At 38.2% G+C, this 21520-nt stretch overlaps 2 protein-coding genes across 5 annotated transcripts; one reads left to right on the top strand and one right to left on the bottom strand.

Annotated features, from left to right (window-relative positions):
* Positions 1-2620: 2620 nt before the first annotated feature.
* LOC124394790 (gap junction delta-2 protein) lies at positions 2621-3712 on the bottom strand. The gene has a single exon (XM_046863236.1). The coding sequence runs from the start codon at positions 3710-3712 to the stop codon at positions 2621-2623; it is 1092 nt and encodes a 363-aa protein (XP_046719192.1).
* A 3786-nt stretch (positions 3713-7498) lies between these two features.
* Positions 7499-21520, top strand: vezf1b (vascular endothelial zinc finger 1b). Of its 4 annotated transcripts, none has more exons than XM_046863230.1 (5): positions 7499-7772; positions 12644-13386; positions 14007-14076; positions 16980-17250; positions 18648-21520. In XM_046863230.1, exons 1-5 carry the CDS (start codon positions 7740-7742, stop codon positions 18989-18991), a joined length of 1461 nt encoding a protein of 486 aa, XP_046719186.1. In that variant the 5' UTR covers positions 7499-7739; the 3' UTR covers positions 18992-21520. The 4 variants fall into 4 exon arrangements, with proteins under 4 accessions (XP_046719186.1, XP_046719187.1, XP_046719189.1 ...); XM_046863231.1 differs by having other exon boundaries at positions 7500-7772; positions 18678-21520; XM_046863233.1 differs by having other exon boundaries at positions 7501-7772; positions 16980-17145; positions 18678-21520.

Here is a 21520-nt window from a genome sequence, read left to right as displayed (position 1 = left end):
GTGTCCACATATGAACAACACAAGTGCAAATACAATTTGCAATTCCTTTTGAAAATTGTCCTGGATATTCTTTCCTAGTAAAAATCCTTAAAGAACTTTTTATTTTGTGGTTCAAGAGATGTGCTTTTTAAAGTACTATTTAAGTGTGTCTGTTTCATTGTTTAGCTATATTTACATTTGACCTAATCAGTACAAGCACAGAAAACTTTATATCTCAATTAAAAATAACCAAATCAATAAGTGCCAGTTTAACTACAATTCTACTAGACCAGTTAGGTTGGAATTGTTTTGTTGAAAGCTACACACATTATGATAAACAACATACTTTCAATTATAATTGTATGGCGTGCAAGCTAAAATAAATATTGTTGCTCTATGCATAAAAGCACAGCAGGCAACACAGCATAACCTAAGTGATATACAGTTATTAGACTATTTTATTAAATGTATTTAATACTTTAAGCCTATACTATCCTCATAATAAAATCATAATCCTCTGTATATTATGTTTATAGTACATATATATTCATCTGTATATTATGCTCATAGTACATACACATCTGTAAATGACTGTTTATAGTCCTATAATACCATTTTATTTAATTTATTTAACTGAGGTAAACACTGTATATCCTGCACTTGCTGCTATTGCACTCTGGTTAGACCCAAACTGCATTTCGTTGCCTTGTACTTGTACATGTGTGATGACAATAAATTTCAATCTAATCTAATCTAATCTAATCTAATCTAATCTAATTTAATAACGAGGTAAGGCTCCTGAAGGTTTAATTTTAATTTGAATTCGGTTTTCCTTACTGACGTGACGTCACTCCAGATCTTGTCAGTTTTTCCACTGGAAACCCAAAGGGCTGTGGTGACGTCACACAACCCCGCCTCTCCTTTCTGTGCGTGTGAATGAGTGAACTTCTCCGGGAGTCCCCACCAGGTTCGTTGACCGTGACATGATATAATAATTGACACGACAGTGCAAATGAGCGGTAAAAAAAAAAAGTTGGGTTTTTTTGCGTGGACGCCTCGTTTTGATCCCCGGCAAGACGCACATAGTCGCCCAAATCTGCCAATCGGCGCGCGCTCTGCCCTGATTGATGGCTTGCTGCGTGATTGACCAGTTAAGTTTTTTATCCGCTTCATAAATAAAAAAGGATCGACTGATTTCGCAAAATGTAGTTGAGTAAAAGTAAGAAATTTGACTTTGAAATGTAGTGAAGTTAAAGTTTCCCGAAACAAAAAAAATGAAGTAAATTACAGATACGCGAAAAGCTACATAAGTACAGCAACGAATAACATTTCCTTCGTTACTGTCCACCACTGCACAAATCTAACAGTAGTTGCAGCTATTAGTTTTATAATACAATTATCTTTCTAATAATTATTGTTTCTATAGTAACAGCTAATCTGTTTTATATATATATATATATATATATATATATATATATATATATATATATATATATATATATATATATATATATTTATAAAAAATAGATAATAGTTGACATTTAATAAATATATATTTATATATATACAGTACAGACCAAAAGTTTGGACACACCTCATTCAAAGAGTTTTCTTTATTTTCATGACTATGAAAATTGTAGATTCACACTGAAGGCATCAAAACTATGAATTAACACATGTGGAATTATATATGGAATTATATACATAACAAAAAGTGTGAAACAACTGAAAATGTCATATTCTAGGTTCTTCAAAGTAGCCACCTTTTGCTTTGATTACTGCTTTGCACACTCTTGGCATTCTCTTGATGAGCTTCAAGAGGTAGTCACCTGAAATGGTCTTCCAACAGTCTTGAAGGAGTTCCCCGAGAGATGCTTGGCACTTGTTGGCCCTTTTGCCTTCACTCTGCGGTCCAGCTCACCCCAAAACCATCTCGATTGGGTTCAGGTCCGGTGACTGTGGAGGCCAGGTCATCTGGCGCAGCACCCATCACTCTCCTTCTTGGTCAAATAGCCCTTGATGCCTTCAGTGTGACTCTACAATTTTCATAGTCATGAAAATAAAGAAAACTCTTTGAATAAGAAGGTGTGTCCAAACTTTTGGTCTGTACTATATCTATATATATATATATATATATATATATATATATATATATATATATATATATATATATATATATATATATCTGAGCCTACAGTGTCAAAGATGGGTTTGTGAATTTAGTTTTCTTAATAAAATGAAAGGCCAATGAGAGGATGGCTGTATATAATTTCTGTCATGTAACTAAAAACTTAGGATGTTTCTTGGATGTTCAACAACATTAAACATAACTATAAACTAATTTTAAGGAAATTAAACATGCTGCACATTAATTTATTTAAAAAATCAAATCATTCACAAAACATTTCAGAGCATGTGGTTTTATAAAAAATATTCAACTTCAGTGTGCTAATGGATCACCAATGCTGTCACTGACTATTTTCTTATGTAAAAAAAATGTCCTAAGGTACTGCACAATTCCTTACATTTTTAATCGTCAAATCTCTGAATAAGTGTTACAGAATTAAAGTGTTTTATGTATAATGGCAAGAATTTTGCTGAAGCTTTACAATAATGGTCAGTAAAGAGCAGTCACAGTCCCTTATAACCAAGACTTTCTGCTGCTCAAATTAGCCATATTTACAAATTGTATTCCTGTACATTTTCTTTCTTCTGGGTTTGTCTTTGAGGTGCAATCTAGTGTTGAATCTGTCTCAAAAGAAATGGATGGTCCATGTGAGAGCAAGGCAGTGGCTGTCTTCTCATGTGACAGAGTGGCTGAAGAAGACTGCAGGACCAGCCTGCCTCGCATTGAGTGTCTGAGCCTAAGCTGCAAAGGACTGTGGGAAACATGTAGTTTCCTTTTGGGTTTACAGCACCGGAAACATGCTGTATATAATACACGAAAGATATAGACCCAGCCTAAATAGTGAAGCTCAGCAATGTTAAGGAGAAAGCAGCCCAAACTTGTGCTAAACATAAAGTTTAGGAATATAGTCTTCTCCGTAGCTCGTGACACAAAGCAGTCAGTTTGAGTCGGGCATGGGTATGCTTTGCAGCGAAACAAAAATGGCACCTTAAATCCGAACATGTAGTATTGGCCTGCCAGAAACATTATCTCCAGAATGGATCGAAAAACCACATGGATGATGTAGATCAACAAAATCTTCCCCGAATATTCAGTAGGATCCTTGCCAACCTCTTTGTAGTCATCCTGAAGGAGGCTCTGCTCTACACACTCCTCCTCACTGGGACTTTCCTCATCTTGTGGCCAATTTGATGGCTCACCTCCTAAATAAACGTTACTTTCTCCACCCGACTTCCTAATATACTGAACATGTGGGCGGTGAAGCAGCGCCTGGGCTTGGTCTGTCCGAACTTTTTCATCTTTAGTGATTTTGTGGAGGGCATAGATGATATAGAAGATGGATGGTGTAGAGACCAGGACAATTTGAAAGACCCAGAAGCGCAGATGTGAGACTGGTGCAAATGTGTCGTAGCAGACATTGTTGCAGCCCGGCTGGAGTGTGTTGCAGATGAACTTGGATTGCTCATCACTGTACACTGCATCTCCTACTAGAGTCACCAGCAGGATTCGAAAGATCAACAACATCGTCAGCCAGATCTTCCCGATCACAGTGGAGTGGTTTTGAACCTCCACTAAAAAGCGACTCAGAATTGACCAGTCTCCCATACTTTACACTGTGAAGAAAAAAGAGTTAGTCATGAATGTAAAACCCTTATAGAAATATGCCAGCATTTTCCCCAATTTAATCTCTATCCATTGTATCTTTGGTAACTAATAATTACCACAGATAGCTATATAAGGGAACTTCTGGAAAAAACTTTAGGGTTATGTTTATACCGAAGCATTTATAAACCAAATTCACCTTTGTGTAATTTGTTTAGGGATTATTACTTTATTTACACACAGTGGTGTGGGTTGATCATGCATGAATAAACAAAATTGCTTTTGCTGAAAAGTGGCATTAAATTACAATACACATAATAGCCATGTTGAGATCTTCTCTTGAGTTGTTCTTATTCTAAGCCCTTTCTTGCTGAAATATGGTAGTTTTTTTACTTCATTCTGTAACATTTATGTATCTTCAGTAACTGTTTTATCCTGGTCAGGGTTGCAGTGGGTCTGGAGACTATTCAGCATATACACACCATGCACATATTTGTGCACTCCTAGGGGCAATTTGGAGCTGCCAATATAACAGCATGTTTTATAGAGGTGGGAGGAAATGTGAACATGTGAAACAGTATCCTGAGCTCAGGATGGGACCGGGGACCATTGAGCTGTAGGGGAGGAACAACACCGTCTGTGGTGCCGTGCCTCCGTATTTGACAAATTCTTTTGACCAAAAAAATGTTTTGCGTAATACATATTTATTGCCTCCCACTACTGTGATTAGATTTCCACTGTAAGTGTGTATAGCATTCTCTGGAAACACATAATCATCCTGATCACACATATGCTATAGGTACACTAGATAAAACAAAATGTTGAAAACTGCTGAAATAATATTTTGTCATTAATATTTTGTCACTTACTATACAGTGGTTTCATTACAACTTCTTTAACTTTTAAAAATTAAATAAAGATGCGAATGGTATACAGTGACTAACTGCAGTTTACCTGGACATGCAGAAAACTGTAAACACTCACCTGATGATTTGTATTTTATCCAGATCCAACAAAATGCAAAAAAAATAAATTGTGCCCATACACATGTCTACATTTGTAAAGAAGCCGGTTAGAGAGAATGAACTGCACTGAGCAAGATCTGGAAGAATGGGCTGGTTAAATCTATTCAGGCCTTCCACCCAATACAGTGAACTGTTTACAGACAAAGACTCCCAATATTCAACACAGCAAAGATTTAAAGGTACAATGGGAGGCAATGTATCTGCAAGTCCATGAACAGTAAAAAGAATTTGCTGGAATTAGGCAACAATGTGAATTCATCAAGCATTTCTATCTCACCTAAATGTATCTGATTAAAATAGCTATAACTATTATCTACAGTTTTAATTGTAAATATGTAACTGACCCTGACTATTAATACAACTGAAATAGTTACATATGCAATATTAAGTATTTTTTTTAAAGTGAATGTTTTTATCCAGCTATTACCTGCAACTCAGCTCATCAGTATCGTTTACAACATATCCATGGAAATAGCTAAACAAAAACAGTCCTAGTGGCTTCTCACTTCTCTTTTGAACCTATTGGTCTTTTTGCAGTGTGTGTGAGAGAGTGATGCGGTGACTCAGTCACGTGTTAGCTTCAACATGATCACAGTCCTGCTATATACACTGCTGCTCAGGGGAAAACACCACCACCATCCACCACTCTGCTAAGTGTGTCCAATATTAACTGTTAAATGTGGTTGGGTGAATTAATTTTGGACTAATCACAAAACATTTTATGATAATTTAGTATGATATATATATACTGAGACTATAATAGCATTTTGGTAGACTCTGGCCTATTCAGAATAGAACAAAAAGGAAAAGATTTATTGGCATGTCTCAGGTATAAGGGCATTCCAAAAAGTTCCAAAAAGTTCCCAAAATCAACCTTCCAAAAAGTGTGCATCACAAATACAGTGAACGATATATAAATGCCAGGTGTATAAATAATTTAGCAATCCCACAACTTTTTTTTTTGGTGAAGCCTCCTTCGAGGACAAAAGATGCACTTGATTGTTATCCAGAGACATCATCATGTTGGAAGTTAAAAGAATAATTAATAATGAATTAACTTTAAACCATGAATTCAGATAAATGTCTTCTTTCTTCTTTTTGTTCTTCTTTCGGCTTCTCCCATTAGGGGTCGCCACAGCGGATCATCTGTCTCCATACTACTCTGTCCTCTACATCTGTCTCTTTCAAAACAACTACCTGCATATCTTCCTTCACCTCCTTTTTTGGCCTTCCTGTTTTTCCCCTTCCTGGTGGGTCCATCCTCAGCATTCTTCTACCGATATACCTTATGTCCCTCCTCTGCACATGTCCAAACCATCTCAATTGGGAATCTCTCACTTTGTCATCAAAACATCCTACATGTGCGGTCCCTCTAATAAACTCATTTCTAATCTTGTCCATCGTCAGCTCCACCTCCTGTCTTTTACTCAATGCCACTGTCTCTAAACCATACAACATCGCAGGTCTCACCACAGTCCTATAAACTTTCCCTTTCACTCTCGCAAATACCCTTCTATCACAGATCACTTCTGCCACTCTCACCACAAATCACAATATCATCCTCAAACATCATAGTCCATGGAGACTTCTGGATGGACGAGGTCAGACGAGGTCATATGTTAATCACATCCTCTCACCTTCCAAAATCTTTTAAACAATCTGGTTAAAAACTCCACTGCCATCTCTTCTAAACATCTACACATTTTACCAGTATGTCATCTGGTCCAACCAACTTTCCACTCTTCCTCTTCTTAATCGCTGCTCTCACTTCATCCTTACTAATCCTATCCACTTCCTGCTTCACCAGCTCCACATCATCCAACCTTCTCTCTCTCTCATTTTCCTCATATCCTAGTATATTTATAGATTTTTAACATATACATTTTTATTTAAGATGACAAGTTGATTGCACTTAATTTATGTTCATTTTCATCCTAAACTCAAATTACTGCCTTTGTGGATTGTTGCATGTACTTGCTGTGTTTCCTCTGATGTTAGTTTCCTTTGGGTTCTCGGGTTTCCTGTCAACACCCAGAAACATGCAGGTACATAGACTGGCTACATGAATTTACCCATAACTTGTAACTGAATAAATGTGTGTGTGTGTGTGTGTGTGTGTGTGTGTGTGTGTGTGTGTGTGTGTGTGTGTGTGTGTGTGTGTGTTTTGTTTTGATGTACTGGTGTCCTATCCGGGGTGCATTTTTCCCAGTTTGCACCCAGTGTTACTGAAGTGGTTATTCAAGAAATCAACCATAAATAAAGGGGGAAAACAAAATAAATAAGTAAGTAAATAAATATATAAATATTTGCATAGAGAAAATATGTATTTAGAAGAATAATTGTTAGACCAAAGATGATTTCTTTGACATTTTGAGTGTTTAAAAACAAAAAAAATCTGTTGCATTTAATAGATGTTAATAAAGTGAACTCTGGCTTTTTATGCTGGTTAGTAATGTGGTAGTTGTAGTTGGTTGCACATGTGTGCATGATAAATATGTGGATGTGGCATGAAAAGATAAATAGATGTGAAGAAGCAATTCATTTGAAAAGAATTAAAACGTAGTATTTATGGCACTTTCCATACAGGTGGTCACTTATTGTGCTTTTTATTGAAGAAAATATAGATTAAAGTTTTAGATATAATGCACAAATGTTAATCACAAAATTACATATTGATAAAAAAGTAAATAATTATGAATAATCCGCTTCTTTTTGTTTGATAATGCAATAAAAAAAAAAAAGAGTAAGAGAAATCATTGTTGGTTTGTGTGCTCCTGGATTAATAATCGTGTTGTGTTGTGTTGTGTTGTGTAAGTGTGTGTGAAGTGTGTGTGAGAGAGAAGTGTGAAATGTGTGTGCTGTGGACAATCCCAACAGCAGCGGCGCTTTTCTCAGGCGATGGTTTGGCCCGCAGGGTTACAGGAAGTTGGAGCAGCTGCCATGTTTAGCTGCTTTGTTGTAGATTTCTTGTAGGTTTCCTGCAGATTTTTTAGCTAAGTGTTGCAATGGAGCCGAGCTGGAGCTCATTTTTATTTCAGGTAAGAGAAACATTTTCAGTAAAACCCGAGCAGCTCGAAAGCGGTTCGCGGCCTCACAGCCCGTTTGCGACACCGACATTTTATAGAAAAAAAAATATTATCTTAAAAAAAGCTCAATCTATTCAACCAAAAACAATGGTAGCTAGCTGGGTTAGCTAGCGTGCCATCTTACATTAGCAGGCTAGCTAGCCCGGGTTAGCTAAGTGGCTACATCAGCGCCAGACTTCCAGCTGTGGAGTGTGGGGGAGATGAGACACTCAAACGGGATCCTTGTGGCTTTTCCCTGCTCGGTTTTACCTCAGGGTTTGCTTGTTTTTCCCCCCCCTCGTATTAGCTACGATTACTTTCCGCCTGCCAGCATGTCGTTCACTTTTTATACGATTCCCTCAATGATTTCATGGGTGCATGGTGTTTCGTAGCGCGCGGCCAAGCACGAGAGGAGAAAAAATATACAGAAAACACCCAGGATTGTACACCAGATCAGTTTTTCATGCCGCTTCAGTGGTGTTCTCACTGGAGTAGAAGTGGATGTGGAGGAGCAGGCAACTTTTCGCTAGCGGCGTTAGCATTGAGTGTGTGTGTGTGTGTGTGTGTGTGTGTGTGTGTACACGCTCGTGGTGCTACGTTACATTGCATTGCGTTGCTTTGAGCGCGAGATACAAGAATAACCTTTGCAAGTATCCAGAGTCTTGAGAGTCTTTTGTGGGGTTGTTTTTCCCCCAAGATTTGGACTTGAACACATCATGATCAGGTTTAAGATTAAACTTGTCTGGTTTCTCTTTTGCTGCTTCTTCAACTCTTAGTTTGAAGAGGGAGGAAAAGCAGCAGCAGCATCAGCGGGCTGCAGATGGAATCTCAGCTATGTTCAGAGTAGTGAAGCTGCTGCTGTTGCCGCATTCTGCATGCATTTACACTTCATACTGATATGCAACAAATTCAAGCCGAGCTCATACAGGAAAGCGGTGTGCACACTTGACTTCACGCTACAAAACTCTGCATGACTTCATAGCTGTGAATTTACGCTCAAATGTGATTTGAAAAATTCTGGACGTGAGTCACATACACCCTGAGACGCACTACACTACTACTTAATACCCATTTTGTGCATCTAATAGACTGTGCCATGTTCATACATGCAAGAAATCTACCCACTTCATTCCCTTTACGTACTACAAAACCTGCTACAGAAAGAGTTTTGATCATAAATGTTTCTTTTTACTATTATAATTATAATTGTGTGGAAATGATAGAATTCGGCTTCAGGTACCACACTTTTTTATTATTTCTTCCCATGATTCGGCACTGCAATTTATCCCATTTTGCCCACAGGCCAAAAAAAAAAAAAGTGCTTTCTCTGCTTGAGAGAGGAGGGCTGAGTGTGTTAATGAGATCTTGAAGTGTTTTCTGTTCCTTTACAACTCCAGTAGGTGAGTATGAACGGATTAATAAAAAAAATCCTCCCGAAGACTTTCTCTGGGTTTCTGAATGTATCTCTTCACTATCAGAAAAGTACAATTGGATTGTATGTGTATATTATTGTGTTTTAAGTAATGCGTATGGCATTAACTGAAAACCCTCGAGAACGCCTTGAAATCCAGCACCCATAACACTGACCACTGAAGAGTGAGATTAGAAGTAAAGCAGTGTAATTAACTTTCCTACTCTGTAAATCTAAGATTAACTTATTGCTCGTTTTAAACGGTTAACATGGGCCGTGTTTATACTTAATTACTAACCACATTAGTGGCAACTCTAAACGTTCAGGCAGCATGTTGCTCAACTGATGATAATGTGTCATTTTGATTGTAATAGAAAACCTTTATTATATGGGAGGGGGGGGATCATTGAAGCATCAGAGATATTTTCTCGAAGCAAACGCTGAAAGGAATTGTTCTGCTTGATTCCCTCCTTGTGATTCAGCATCTAATGAGACGGCGGTGTAGCGCGTCACCCGGCATTGTTCGCGAGGCGTCTGAGGTTATTCATAAGCGTGGCATTGTCTAGCTCCCAACAGGCATCGCTTAATCCGTCTGTAGCAGATAATAATAAAAAAAGAATATTTAAACTTACTCTGAGCTCAGTTTTTGCCGTAATATAAATTCAGTGTCTGTTCTGTGAAATTTTCAGGTGAACACTAAAAACAAACAACAACAAAATCCACAAAATATTTTACTGGCTTGTTAAAGCGGCAACAACCTATTACCTGAAACTAGTGCTTATACATTTAGACCCAACTTAATGCTTAGCCAGGAACATTTTATATTATTGTGCCGATCTGTTCGACATCATTGTTGATGCTAATATTCAATCATTGTTTGAGTTTGAATTTCATAGAATGAAACATGTAGACTTGCACAGATCAAGCCATGTTTTCTTTAAAAATAATAATAGAAAAAACTAATAAAAAAATTCTAGTGTCTGTGACTCTATTGTGGTATATAGTGTTTAAACACTAAAAGTAGTTGCAGTGGAACATCAGTGGAAGATCAAGTCTTTAAGCAAGCATTGCTATGTTACACTAGACTTAAACGTAACTAATTTATCAGCATGTATTAGAGTAGATCATACTACAAGTTCAGGTCACACAATACTTCTGTGCTGAACAAAATTCTCTAACAATAAGCATTTTGTAGACTGCATGTAGTTTTTATTCTCATTTTGAGCTTTCTAGTAGCTTTATCCTGTAGTCAGATGGATGATTTCTAATATGCATTAATGTGATCGGCTTTTCCTTTTGCTCACTCCAGATTCTCCATCTGGACTACATGCAGTCAAAATGCATACAAAATGCTTGTTAGAGAATTTTGTTCAGAAGTATTGTGTGACACTGAAGTTGTAGTATGATCTACTCTAATACATACTGATAAATTAGTTACGTTTAAGTATTGATTATGGCGCAGGTTGTTGGTTTGTCGTTCCTTCTTTTTTTCTTTACAGTGAACAATTGTATTTATGCATGCCATTTTTCCACTTCACCCCCCGCTTTCTGTCTTTCTTTTTTTCCCTCACTTTCTCACACCTTCTCCCTCTTGCTTTCGATGCCATGACCAATGGGACTATGCAGGCAGCTGCAGAATGGACAAGCTGTAATGATAGTGTAGTCTTTTCAATTTTGTGTAAATGCCTGCTGACCTCCCTGTAGTCTTTCTTTTTATTTAGCTTCAGTCTTCAATTCCAAGATCATATATTTTAGTATCAGTAGTTGAAATTAATTACTACCCTGCTATAGGAACATACAAGTTTAGCAATACTTGGGGAAGAATTTAGGTCTTGTTTAAAGCAAGTCGCTAACATGGTTTTTGTGTGTTTTTTATGTCGCGATATAGGTCTTAAAATTCATTCTTAATGGTCTTATTAACATCAAAGCTGCAGAAACCCTGATTTTAAAGATTATGGATATATTGAGTTTACCTGGATTTGTGTAGTACATGTTTTGAAGTGAATTATGAATGTGCTCTCACACAACTATACTAGAGCTATACATAACTGACTACTGCTCCTCTTTTTTTTTAGATGCTGAGGCTTACCTAGTTTTGAATATATTTATTTATTTTCTTGATTCAATTGTTGTTCTACGTTGTGGGGTTTATTTGTGTCTGTAATGCACAGACTGGGTAGTTTTGGCGCGTCTCCTTGATCCAGAACAGTCTGTCCCTGCAGTCACATGTGTAAAGGCTTTTATGATAGTCAGAGATCACTTTACATGTAACAGATTTAGGTGTCATCATGGCAGCATGCTACGGGTCTCTTTATGCTGAGCTGCAAGAGACGTTAGAGTGTCCGTCCCAAACTCGTGAATTCCCCGCTGTGCTCACCAGTGACTTGATCTACATCATAAAAGGGCTAAGACTGTTTTTATTATTTTTTTTTTTTTTTATTTTTTTTTGAGAATGATTTTGACAATTTACTAGTTTCTCATTAGAATGCTAAAATGTGGTGTTGGAGTGTATGTGTCTCTTTCTATATGTTGAATGTCTATTTATTTTACTCTCACACACGTGCATGTCTGTGTTCTGAAACTTCCCTGGTCTCAGTTGTGGCAGCTTGTTTTTCCTTGTTGCACAGATGCTCTTGTAATGAGTCATGTTCTATTCCGTATAAAAATTTACCACCGTCATTCTACTCTTGGCTTGTCTACTACATTACTAGAACATTATTTTATAGCCGACTACACTGTTAGGCATTTATCTGGTTAGGTCAGAGCTTAGTGTTCAGGAAGATCTTTTATATCTGTTAGTCATTATAATAATGTAGCAGAGATTATCGCCGAAAATGTACACAAGGATTCAGATTTGTAATGTGCCAAATAGTAAAATATACCATTTCAAATATGTTGAGATTTTCATTGGGAGTGACGAAGATTAGACAGGATTAGAAACAAGTTTATTAGAGGGACCGTGCATGTAGGACGTTTGGGGACAAAGTGAGAGAGGCCCGATTGAGATGGTTTGGACAGGACATGGCGGGACATGATGTTGAGGAAAGAGGAAAAGAGGAAGGGCTAGGAAAAGGTTTATGGATGTGGTGAGGGAAGACATGCAGGTAGTTTGTTTGAAAGAGGCAGATGGGGTATGGAGACGGATGATCCGCTGTGGTGACCCCTAACAGGAGTCGCTGAAAGAAGAAGAAGAAAGATTTTATAAGGATATAGATGTTGTATGTATCTTATGGCTACAATTAGCAGAGGAGTTGTGTGATTCTTGGTTCTGGGGGTTGAAAATGAACAGATAATTAAAAATGTATGAATGTAGCTAAGCATAAAAAAAGTCTGAATCTGTGTTAAAGGCAGAAACACAGGCTGGTTTACAGACTTGTGTATAAAGTATATGTTATTAAAAGATTTTTATACATTCTTTCTTTCCACCAATCAGACAAATGACACTCTGCACCACCAGCACCAGGTTGGCCAGAACAGTCTGCTGCCTCTGCTTAATGCTGGAACAGAACCCCAAGACCAAAAGCCTGTGCTCCCCATCCCACTGGAGCAGAAGCCTCCAGTCAGTGCAGCCGAGCTCCTCAAGGACAACATGGCCGGTGGGACAGGTGGAGGGGGAGGTGGGGGAGGTCCAGTGGTGGTTAAGAAGGAGCCCAAATCAAAAACGCCCTTCATCTGTGGCTACTGCAGCAAGTCCTTTCGAGACAGCTACCACCTGCGGCGGCACGAGTCTTGCCACACGGGCATCAAGATGGTGTCCCGGCCCAAGAAGACACCAGCAGCCCCCACAATGGTGCCCATGATCTCCACTGTGCAACAGCGGGATAGCAACGGCAACCCCACCTATGTGTCTGCTGCAGGTATCCTGACAGGCACCAATTCAGCCACAGTGGCGTTGGGAGCAATGGCCACTCTGCCCCAGCAGCAACCCAGCGTACCCAAAAAGCCCCCAAAGCCAGTGAAGAAAAACCATGGTTGTGAGATGTGTGGTAAAGCCTTCCGTGACGTCTACCATCTCAACCGGCACAAGCTGTCGCACTCGGACGAAAAGCCTTTCGAGTGTCCCATCTGCCACCAGCGCTTCAAGAGGAAGGACCGTATGACCTATCATGTGCGCTCACACGATGGTGGTGTGCACAAGCCATACATTTGCTCCGTCTGTGGCAAAGGCTTCTCCAGGTGGGTGAACTAGGTATTCTCAGTTCCTAATGGCTCATACATTCAGGGAGCTGAAGAAGAGAAAAAATGTGGTAAGTCTACACGTGTCTACATTTGCTCTGGGGTGTGACCAGGAACCTTCATGCTGCCACAACCCTAAGGTTATAATTTTATTTTATTTTATTTTATTTTATTTTTTGGTCCACTTTTCCAAAAACACTAATTAAAGTAATTGAACTTCAACACTGAGAAATGCTTATTGTGTGTCATAAGTGTATTGTGGCAGGTCATTAAAAACAGTTAAAGTAAAACTATTCATTTAAAATTGAAATTAAGTAAAAATGCATTTTTCCCCAAATATTTAATTTTAAGAAATCAAATATGTAAGCTCCTTCTGGAAATATATTATATTACACAAGCTTTGGAACACTGCTTTTATCAGCTTTATTTTTGGTGCTTTGTAAAAATGCTCTTTAACCAATAATAATGCTACTCTGTTTGTTTGTGCAGTCATGTTGTTTTATAAAAGGACTCCTTTATAATCAACATAGTGTTTTGACTCTGTATTTTAAATTTGTATTTTGTTATTCCATTTTTTCACTCGTTCTGTTTTTTTTCTTCTTTTTTTTTCCCCCCAACAGGCCAGATCATCTCAGCTGTCATGTAAAACACGTTCACTCTACAGAGCGGCCTTTCAAATGCCAAGTAACGGTAAGAAGCCCCTCTCTGTTTCTGTCATACAAACTCAGGCTCTAGCATTGGTTTTATGGAGTATGTTTCTCGGAAGCCTCTTTTTTTAGTAGGGTCTGGTTGTTTTAGTGATGACCGCTGCCGAGAAAGTGTACTGGCATGGCTTTTTTTTTGGTGAACAGCTAGGCAGAGGCTTGAAGAGTTTGCCAATCAACACCACTAAATAAATCTTTTGTGGCTGAAAGGTGATCTGCAACACGTGCAAGACAAATTACATAAAGATGGAATATATATAATATATATAGCAAGTTTTTTTACTTTATCAAACAATTAAGGGAATGTTGTGCAAACATTTAACCTGCAAGTTTTAGCTCTAACAATTTTTTCGAATATCGGCTGTCTAGCTCTCACTTTGACAAAACTAACACCGCACCAGTGCTTACACTTTATAGGCGATACGTTTATATATTAAATTACATAACTAAATTGAAATTTTATACAGGGCTGAACCTATTCCTTGAGTAACTTGAGCAATTTGAATACATGCTTCGTTTAGTCCATTTATCTACACACGAAGCATTGTGTTTCACACAGTTATTTTTAAAGAGGACAGTAAATCTGTACTGTTATACAAGCTGCACATTATAAAATATAAAAACTTTCTTTCGGCTTCTCCCATTAGGGGTCGCCACAGTGGACCATCTGCATGTTTGATTTGGCACGTTTTTACGCTGGATGCCTTTCCTAACGCAACCCTCCCCATTTATCCGGGCTTGGGACCGGCACTAAGGCTTGTGCAACCCTAATGGCTGGGGTTGGTTCCCTGACCGGGGATCGAACCTGGGCTGCAGCGGTGAGAGCGCTGCATCCTAACCACTAGACCACCAGGGGACCTAAATAAACGTTATAAAATATAAATAAATAAATGTATAATGTGCAGCTTGTATAACAGTACAGATTTACTGTCCTCTAAAAATAATTCAACATTCAGGCATTATTGTCTAAATAGCTGGCAACAAAAGTGAGTGCACCCTAATTGAACATGTCAAAACTGCGTCCAAAGTGTAAATTTTGTGTAAGCACCATTATGTAGCACTGCCTTAATCCTCCTGGGCATGGAATTCACCAGAGCTGCTGGTGGTGGTGTTGCTGGGATCTTCTTCTACGCATGGACATCATGGAGCTGCTGAATGTTAGACACATGATGCTTCTCCGCCTTCCCCTTAAGGATTAATTAAAGGTGCTCAATAGGGTTCAGATCTGGAGACATACTTGCCCACTTCATCACCTTCAGCTTCCTTAGCAAGGCAGTTGTCATTTTGCCCATGTGTTTGGGGTCGTTATGTTGGGAAAATGCCTTTCAGCCCAGTTTCTAAAGGGAGGCATCATGTTCTGCTTCAGAATACATGTTGTACATGTTGGAATCCATGTTTTCCTCAATGAATCACAGCTTCCCAGTACCAGCAGTTTATCTTAATCCTATCAGAAGACAGGACATGGCTCCAGTAATTCATGCTCTTGGACATGTTGTCTTTAGAAAACTGTTTGTGGGCTTTCTGGTGAGCCAGCTTCAAAAGAGACTTCATTCTGTCATGACTGCCATGCAAATTGACTTGTTGCAGTGTGTGGTATGGTCTAAACTCTGACCTTTTTGAACAAGTGAACCTTTCATTTCTGCAACCTCTGTGCATCTGTTTTTGAAGTCAGCTTCTGCACCTGACACACAGCACGAGGACTCAACTTCTTTAATTGTCTCTTGCAAAATCTGTTCCGAGTCGAACCCGTCTTGGAAAACCTCTGTATGAATCTGTGGTGTAACCGATCTTTCTTATAGCCTCGGCCAGGTTTGTGGAGAGCAACACATTTAATTCTCAAATCTTTAGAGATTCTTTGCCATGTGGTGCAAACTTGAACATCTAGTGGTCAGAATGAGAGAATTGTACTCAAAGCACCACATTTTAACTGCTCTAACTGCATGAATCACATATTATATTATTATTATTTTGTCCTGTCAAGCAGACAAAAACATAAACATAATGAATTGAACATGTGGCTTTGCATGGTTACATGACTTTTACTGTTGTCACTTGGAGTGTACTCACTTTTGTTGCCAGCTATTTAGACAATAATGGCTGTATGTTGAGTTATTTTCAGAGGACAGTAAATCTGTGCTGCTTCACAAGCTGCACATTGACTATGCTAAAATATCTTTTATTTCTGTAGTATTGTCCCTTAAGAAGATAATAAAATGGTTGCTGAAATGTGAGGGGTGTACTCACTTTTGTGAGAGATTGTGTATGTATGTGTAGACAGACAAACAGACAGACAGATAGATAATGTATGTACAGTGTGTGTGTGTGTGTGTGTGTGTGTGTGTATATATGACATAATACATGCATATATATCTTGTTAGTTATTTTTATTAATCTAACTGATATACAAAACTGATTTTTATTTATTTATTTTTTGTCATGTTTGAGCTGATAGCCAATGAACCATGATATAAAATATACTAGATTTTATTTTGTTAAAATGAGTGCATCACTAGTGTATAGAATTGTGTACACCAGTAAGTGTCCCTAAAATATTCTTTGTATAATAACTCTATTACTAAATTTACATTTTACAAATGTACATAGTAATGACAAAATATTGACACAACAATACTCAGGATAATATCATGGTTTGCCAAGGTATCACTTCGAATATATTAATGTACTAAAATGAATTAGTTTTCCTTCAAAATGCCCTGAAAATTACCTGGTATAATTTCATCATTTGCAGAGATCAGTCCAGAAAAACCTGGAAGTCCAGAAATACTTTTTTTAATTATTATTATTATTATTACTTTTTGATGCTGTTTCTTTCCCTGTAATTTACAGATCACTAATTATTCCATTTCCTTTGATTTGTGTGTGTGGCAGGCCTGCACATCTGCTTTTGCCACCAAAGACCGCTTACGCTCCCACATGATCCGGCATGAGGGTAAAGTCACCTGCAACATATGCGGCAAGATGCTAAGTGCTGCCTACATCACCAGCCACCTGAAGACACACAGTCAGGCCGGCTTCACCTCGACCTGTAACAAAGGTACGCCAGCCCTCGCCCCTCACTCCTCCTCCACCTCTTCCTCTACCACTTCCTCCTGGCCTCCGCTCGCCTCGGCTGCGCCAAACCAGGACAACACACACTCAGGTGGGCCTCTCCCTCTGTCGTGGTGATGTCACTTCCTTAAGCAATTTACAACTGCTGCTACAGGGATCTGGTACTATTAGCCAAGCCTGTACATTGCTTACAATTAACTGTGCAGGTTCAATTGATTACTACAATGCATGTTATTTTATGGCCCATTTTATAACCCAAGTTAACAGAAAAAACAAGAAATTCATATCCAAAACATTTTCCCTGAATTTAAATCCAAGTCTCATTTTGATTATATTGGTTGATGTTTCTGATTTCTGACCACGATATCTAATTTAGGGTAACACACACACACACACACAAACATTTCGAGTTCTGAAGCTAGTTGCTTCTGATATGTCTTTTAACAGAATGACAGATGACCAAGATCTTGTATTCCAACAAATATCTGGTGGCTCTGTTTTGACTTGTTTTGCTGACTATTGTTAAATCAGTCACTTAGGAATGTAATCATACAACTTCAGTCTGCAATACTGGCAAGCTGCTTATGTTTACCTGTGACAAATGTAGACTAGAGTTTATAAGCAGCAGTTATACAGCAATCATGCTATTTGATATGACAGGGGTGAGTTTGTGTCTGATTTGTGATTCATGCATATTCATGTAATTGTAATGAGGATGAGATTTTTGTGGACATGTTTTAGTCAGTGTAGTGTTTATTTTGCAATATAGATGCAGACGTTTGTAAACACCTGAACATTAGACCAAATTTGCTTTATGAACAACCCAGTCCAGATTTAGTCTTTCCTTTGTTGTTTATTATAGTGGCTTTCCCCTAGATTTTAGAGTATGGTTGTGACAATTAGAAGTAAAAACGTTCTTTCGCCTTCTCCTATCAGGGGTCGCCACAGCGGATCAGCCGCATGTTTGATTTGGCACATGTTTTACGCTGGATGCCCTTCCTAACGCAATCCTCCCCATTTATCCGGGCTTGGGACCGGCACTAACGTTTATGCAACCCTAATGGCTGGGGTTGGTTCCCTGACCTGGGATCAAACCCGGGCCGCAGCAGTGAGAGCGCCGCATCCTAACCACTAGACCACCAGGGGACCATTAGACAATTAGTGACAATTAGAAGAAGAAGAGAAAAAGAGGGAAAAAAAAAAAAAGAGAACAAACCACAACAAACTTGGCCAAGCATTTCTTAATTCATCTCACTTTATGTACAGGAGCTTTGTCATACTGGAACATGTCTAAGCCTCTAAGATCCATTCAAAGAAAATTGCAATGTTACGGCATTCAAGGATGTTCCTAAGAATGTGTGTGCATCTAGGATTGTAGTAACAGTTTGAGGAAGTACCACGTATGGGTGTGATGGTAGAATATTTTCATCCTTTTAGATAACACATTCTGATATATAAAATTAGTCATATTTTTCCTTTATTTTCCAGACACTAATAATGCATGCAATTCTGCCTCAGCTACACCAGTTACTGCCTCGGCCACCACTGCCAGCATGAACCGTGGAACCGTCAGCAACCCTGTCACCATCTCCTCCAACACAGTGAATATCACAGCACCTGTGAGCCTGCAGCACCCGGTGACCATCACTGCTCCGGTCAATATCGCCTCGGTGAACATCCCTGCCACAGCAACCGGCATGAACATCGCTCATCCAGTGGCCATCAGCACCCCCATGTCCATGAACATCACTGGCCCCCTCAACATTGCCATGAGGCCCATGGAGAGCATGCCGTTCCTCTCGCAGGTTTTGCCTTCCTCGCCACCTTGGTAGAACCCAAATAACTTCTGATTACTCATCCAACCCAGTGTGTCTTATTTTAAATCCTGTTCTGGTCTTCCATTAGTAGCGTGCTGTGAAGAAAGGGCAAGCAAGGAAGTAAGGTAGAGGTTCCAAGCTTAGTGTGGGTAGATGGTAGCAGCAGATGAGGAAAACGCAAAGATCTAGTTGGTGTTATGTAGGGGGTGCTCTGTTTATCATTATCTTGGCTATTGGCTAAGCAGAAAAAGAAATGTATAGGGTTTAGTGAAATAGCTAAAGGAAGAAGAAAAAAGTTAGTTCATGTATGGTTTGGAAGCTGACATGCTGTACGTTTGGTGATTTTTGCATCCTTAGTGCCAGAAGATCTCAGCCAATGACCATTTGGAGAGAAGCAGATCGTGCGCATGACTGGTTTTAACAGTTTTATTTTTATATTTTTTTAAATTTTTTTTATTTTGAACTGTGATGACTTTTTTTTGTTTGTTTTATATTTTTAGCTTGCTGATCAGTATTCCCTAGTTTTATTCATTGAGTTATGTACTACAAAAGGGACAGGAGCTTCCATTTGTGGGAGATAATTATTTTTAATACTGTCTACATACGAGTCTGTTTTGGATTTACATTCATTGTAAGCCACTTAAAGCTGTAGCTATTATTTTAGTTTTAAAATATTTTCTGGAGTTGATCATTCCTGGTAGAAGAAAGATTACATATTATTCTTTTGAATTGCTGGGACATCTTTCTGTTTGGTGGGTGTTGGACATGAAATTAAAACACAAGTTTTGCACTGATAACATATCTGATTGGTTGTATTCTAATGGCAGTATTATATGAAATGTTTTTAAATCTGCGGAGTTAAGTGTCTTTACCTAGATGTCGGGCCGCCTATTAGGCACCTTTTACTGAAAGGAGTTCGAGATCTAAACATGGTCCTTTTTAAGAGTGTTTTGTTCAGAACACTTTATTCTTCTTCCTTTAAGGATGAGGGCTGTACTCACATGGGCCTCTTCTCAGGGTCTTTACTGAGAGAATCCCACTCATTTGACACTCGTGTTGGACACTTCTGGAATTTTCACCTCTTTTAATACACTAAACCATTTTCTCTTTGTTGTCCCATAATTGTTAACTGTACCTGGGTGGAAGATGCATTGTGTTACATTTATGAATTTTTTTTTTTTTTTATGATTACAGTTAAACCAAAACTGCCACCTAATATTCAGGGTTTGTTGATTTTATTATTTTTTGTTTTTATCATGACACTTATTTGTGTTCCAAATGACTGTGGAAAGCTAGCAACGAACAAAAGCAAAGCGTTTCATCCATTTTGGATGGTAAAAGCAATATTAAAGTTGTACTGCTTATGAATTCTTTTAATTTCTGATCAGTGAAGTGTATTTAACTTCAATATCTATCCATTTCTGTATAGTCCCCTTTCATGATTGTGCTTTATATGAGTGCACCAGGATGAGTAAGAAAACCAGCTTAATGTGAAATAAAAGGCTCTTTTTAAACAGCAAACTAAATGCCCAAACATGTTCATATTTTTATTTGACATTACCTGAAATTATAAGCAGTAATTGTTGTTAAATCTGATTCTTTGCTGATCAGAGATGTAATGGATTTGGGATGAAAACGGATCTGGACTGTGAGTTAAGAAAAGCCTAAGAGCTACTGGATGTTCACTTTTTTTCATGAATTACGTTGTCTCCCCATTTCAACGATCAACATCACAACTTCCCCATGCATTGCATGAACTTTTCATTTTAGAACCTTGGCACCCAAAACACTCGTCTTGATGTCCTTCAGAGGACGTTGCCTTGTTTAACAGGGGTGTCGTCTTTAGGGAAAACACTGAGAACTGGAATTTGAAGAATGAGACTGAGGTGACTGGTTGAAAGCATTACAGAACTTTTTGAAGTATGCTTGTGATAAATATATGGCCCTCCAGTGGCATCACTTCTGTGCCTGATCTGAAAATGCCACATAGGAACATGACTGTCCTGTTTACCAAATCTCTGTGAAGATTTTAGATCTATTTTGCTTTGGAGATTATCACGTATAAGGAATGATCACTGTCATTAGCTTTTCTTTTCCCTGAAGTATTGTTTTATGCCTTATGCACCAACAGTATCTTTTAAAGAAATGTTTGATTATTAGTGAGGGGTGGGAGATATTTTAAGTTTTACATTGGAAAATAAAATGGTAGTTCTGTCCTTTTACAGCTTGTTTTGATCAATTGGCAAAACCATGTGAATGCCAGTGAATGTATATCTTTGTACAAAACAGTTAGCTCAGAGGATGTCGTAGGTATGGTAGACAAGTGCAAGGAAAAAATAAAATAACCTTTTATAAAACTTTTTGTATTAGAACATTAACATTGATAATTTTGTATATATGAAGACTAGGAAATTTTTTGGTTAGCAGAAAGGTGAAGCATTCCTACATTTTTTTAAATGTATGTATGTCACGAACAGTTATGTAAACACAATGTTTTATGTGCCTTTTATTTGGGTTGTCTAAATAAAAGAAAATTGTAAAACA

The sequence above is a fragment of the Silurus meridionalis genome, chromosome 12 (genome assembly GCF_014805685.1).
Source record: "Silurus meridionalis isolate SWU-2019-XX chromosome 12, ASM1480568v1, whole genome shotgun sequence".
NCBI classification, from domain to species: domain Eukaryota; kingdom Metazoa; phylum Chordata; class Actinopteri; order Siluriformes; family Siluridae; genus Silurus; species Silurus meridionalis.
Note: the sequence above shows the minus strand (reverse complement) of the source record. Positions and strands in the feature narration are given on the sequence as shown.

Bases quoted from the DNA above. Each gene is read 5' to 3' on its own strand.
- LOC124394790 (XM_046863236.1), bottom strand. From the start codon at position 3,712: ATGGGAGACTGGTCAATTCTGAGTCGCTTTTTAGTGGAGGTTCAAAAC.
- vezf1b (XM_046863230.1), top strand. From the start codon at position 7,740: ATGGAGCCGAGCTGGAGCTCATTTTTATTTCAG. The intron at 7,773-12,643 runs GTAAGAGAAACA...TCCACCAATCAG, and splicing joins GGAGCTCATTTTTATTTCAG to ACAAATGACACTCTGCACCA. The intron at 14,077-16,979 runs GTAAGAAGCCCC...TGTGTGTGGCAG, and splicing joins CTTTCAAATGCCAAGTAACG to GCCTGCACATCTGCTTTTGC.